General features: G+C 41.3%; 1 protein-coding gene across 1 annotated transcript in view; it reads right to left on the bottom strand.

Moving 5' to 3' along the window:
* Positions 1-1749, bottom strand: part of paxip1 (PAX interacting (with transcription-activation domain) protein 1) — a 30291-nt gene that overhangs the window by 26196 nt on the left and 2346 nt on the right. Inside the window, exon 2 of the mRNA XM_015403179.1 lies at positions 242-376. Within this exon, the coding sequence (XP_015258665.1) occupies positions 242-376 (135 nt within the window). The remainder of the gene's footprint in view (positions 1-241; positions 377-1749) is intronic.

Here is a 1749-nt window from a genome sequence, read left to right as displayed (position 1 = left end):
TGATATATGATTGGCCGAATTTAGGTGTTCAGGCTGACGTAGAACTAACTGGCCTGCAGAAGATAACGGGAAAAAACACAGGATTTCTTTAAAAATATAAATTTTTTAACTTTCGGGACAATATTGTCTGATAAAGATTCCATTTATATACATGTTTAAGCCAGAATGACATTTAAATCTGATTTCCCTACGATTTTAAATGCAGCGTTGCAGGGCGGGTCCAAGAAAACAGTCTGGTTACCTTAACCACAGGCAGGTCAAAAACCTCCCGTGATTCGCTGACTTCTGGGCTGTCGCCATCCTCTGCGATGATGTGAGTGGCCAAAGCATTGTAGGAAACCTCCTTTCCTTTTCCTGCCTTCAGCAGCTGAACCACCTGGAGAAAAGAGCAGAGCACGGCTGCCTCAGAGCGTAGCAGCTGAAGTATCACTGGTTACACCTGCAGACATATCCACACTCCGCTCCAAAAACAGGCCTGCTGTTTTCAGGATGTGTAACAAGAAATATCCTGAATCCACAGCAGAGGAAGCCGAAAACCACCCTGTGGATGCAAAAGCTTTTATAGGCACCTCTGTGCAAAACCATCCATGATCCAGGATTCAAACCGGGGAGCGAACCCCGCAGAGGGTTCGCCCAACGACTCCCTCTGCTCACCTCTTGTCCTTTAGGGCCCATAGGCCTCATGTTTGTTTAAACATAAAACCATAAAACTTCCCTTTACTGGTTAGAAGTAGGGCTGAGTGATTTATCGAATAAACTCGACGTATCTCCAGTTTTCCCACGCATGATAGTTAGAACGACTCCATCGCAGCCATCGAGTACAAACTTGGACGACCACATTAAGCCCTCTGCATGTTTTTCACTGAGTTTTTTCCCCACACACCGTGAATGCATCATAACCCCTCCTCCAAACAGAATTATTTTCATGGTGACAGCAGATGTTTCCGCTGACCGATATGCAGCAGCGGTTTGGATTTCACGCCGAGGACGTCGAACCAAAGCTGCTAATTTTTAAACCATTGCTACTAAAGGTAGCGGTAAAACTTTATTCCACCACCTAAAGTCATCCGCTGCTAAATGAAGAATGTTGTAAACTCTGCATGTCAGCGTCTCCCCGCTCACCAATTAAAACGTTCCATCATCCGTGAAGCCGATGGCGTCTGCAAAATGGATCCCATATGAGAGAAACAGGAAGAGATGGAGGGAAATCCCAGACGCCGTTTATGATGTTAGCTAAATGTTTATTAGTTGCTCTAATACCTGCGATGTGAGACTTTCCAGGTGTTCTCTAAACTTGGAAATGTTCTCAAAGTTTTGTGCTTCTTTAAATTTCCCAGCAGGTAAAGATCAGCTGATGGTTTGGAGATGCTCTGATAATTCTCTCATTTTTAGGACTTTTGTTTTTGCAATTTTAGGTAAGTTTTTTTCAGTCCACTTTTTTTCATTATGGACAAAAGAGACAATTTTTATTTTGCTTTTTATCTAGTATTGTACGACGAAGTATTAGGGCCAGGCTAGATATTTTTCTTTATTTTTTAGAATAAAATTATAAAATTACGAGAAAAAAGTTGTAATATTACGAGAATGAAGTCATCATACAACATGTTGCGACTTTATTTTCGTAATGTTACGACTTTATACTCGTAATGTTACGACTTTATACTCACAATGTTACGACTTTATTCCCATAATGTTACGACTTTATACTCGCAATGTTACGACTTTATTCCCATAATGTTACGACTTTAT

This window comes from Cyprinodon variegatus, unplaced genomic scaffold, assembly GCF_000732505.1.
Source record: "Cyprinodon variegatus isolate N-32 unplaced genomic scaffold, C_variegatus-1.0 Scaffold1453, whole genome shotgun sequence".
NCBI lineage: Eukaryota > Metazoa > Chordata > Actinopteri > Cyprinodontiformes > Cyprinodontidae > Cyprinodon > Cyprinodon variegatus.
Note: the sequence above shows the minus strand (reverse complement) of the source record. Positions and strands in the feature narration are given on the sequence as shown.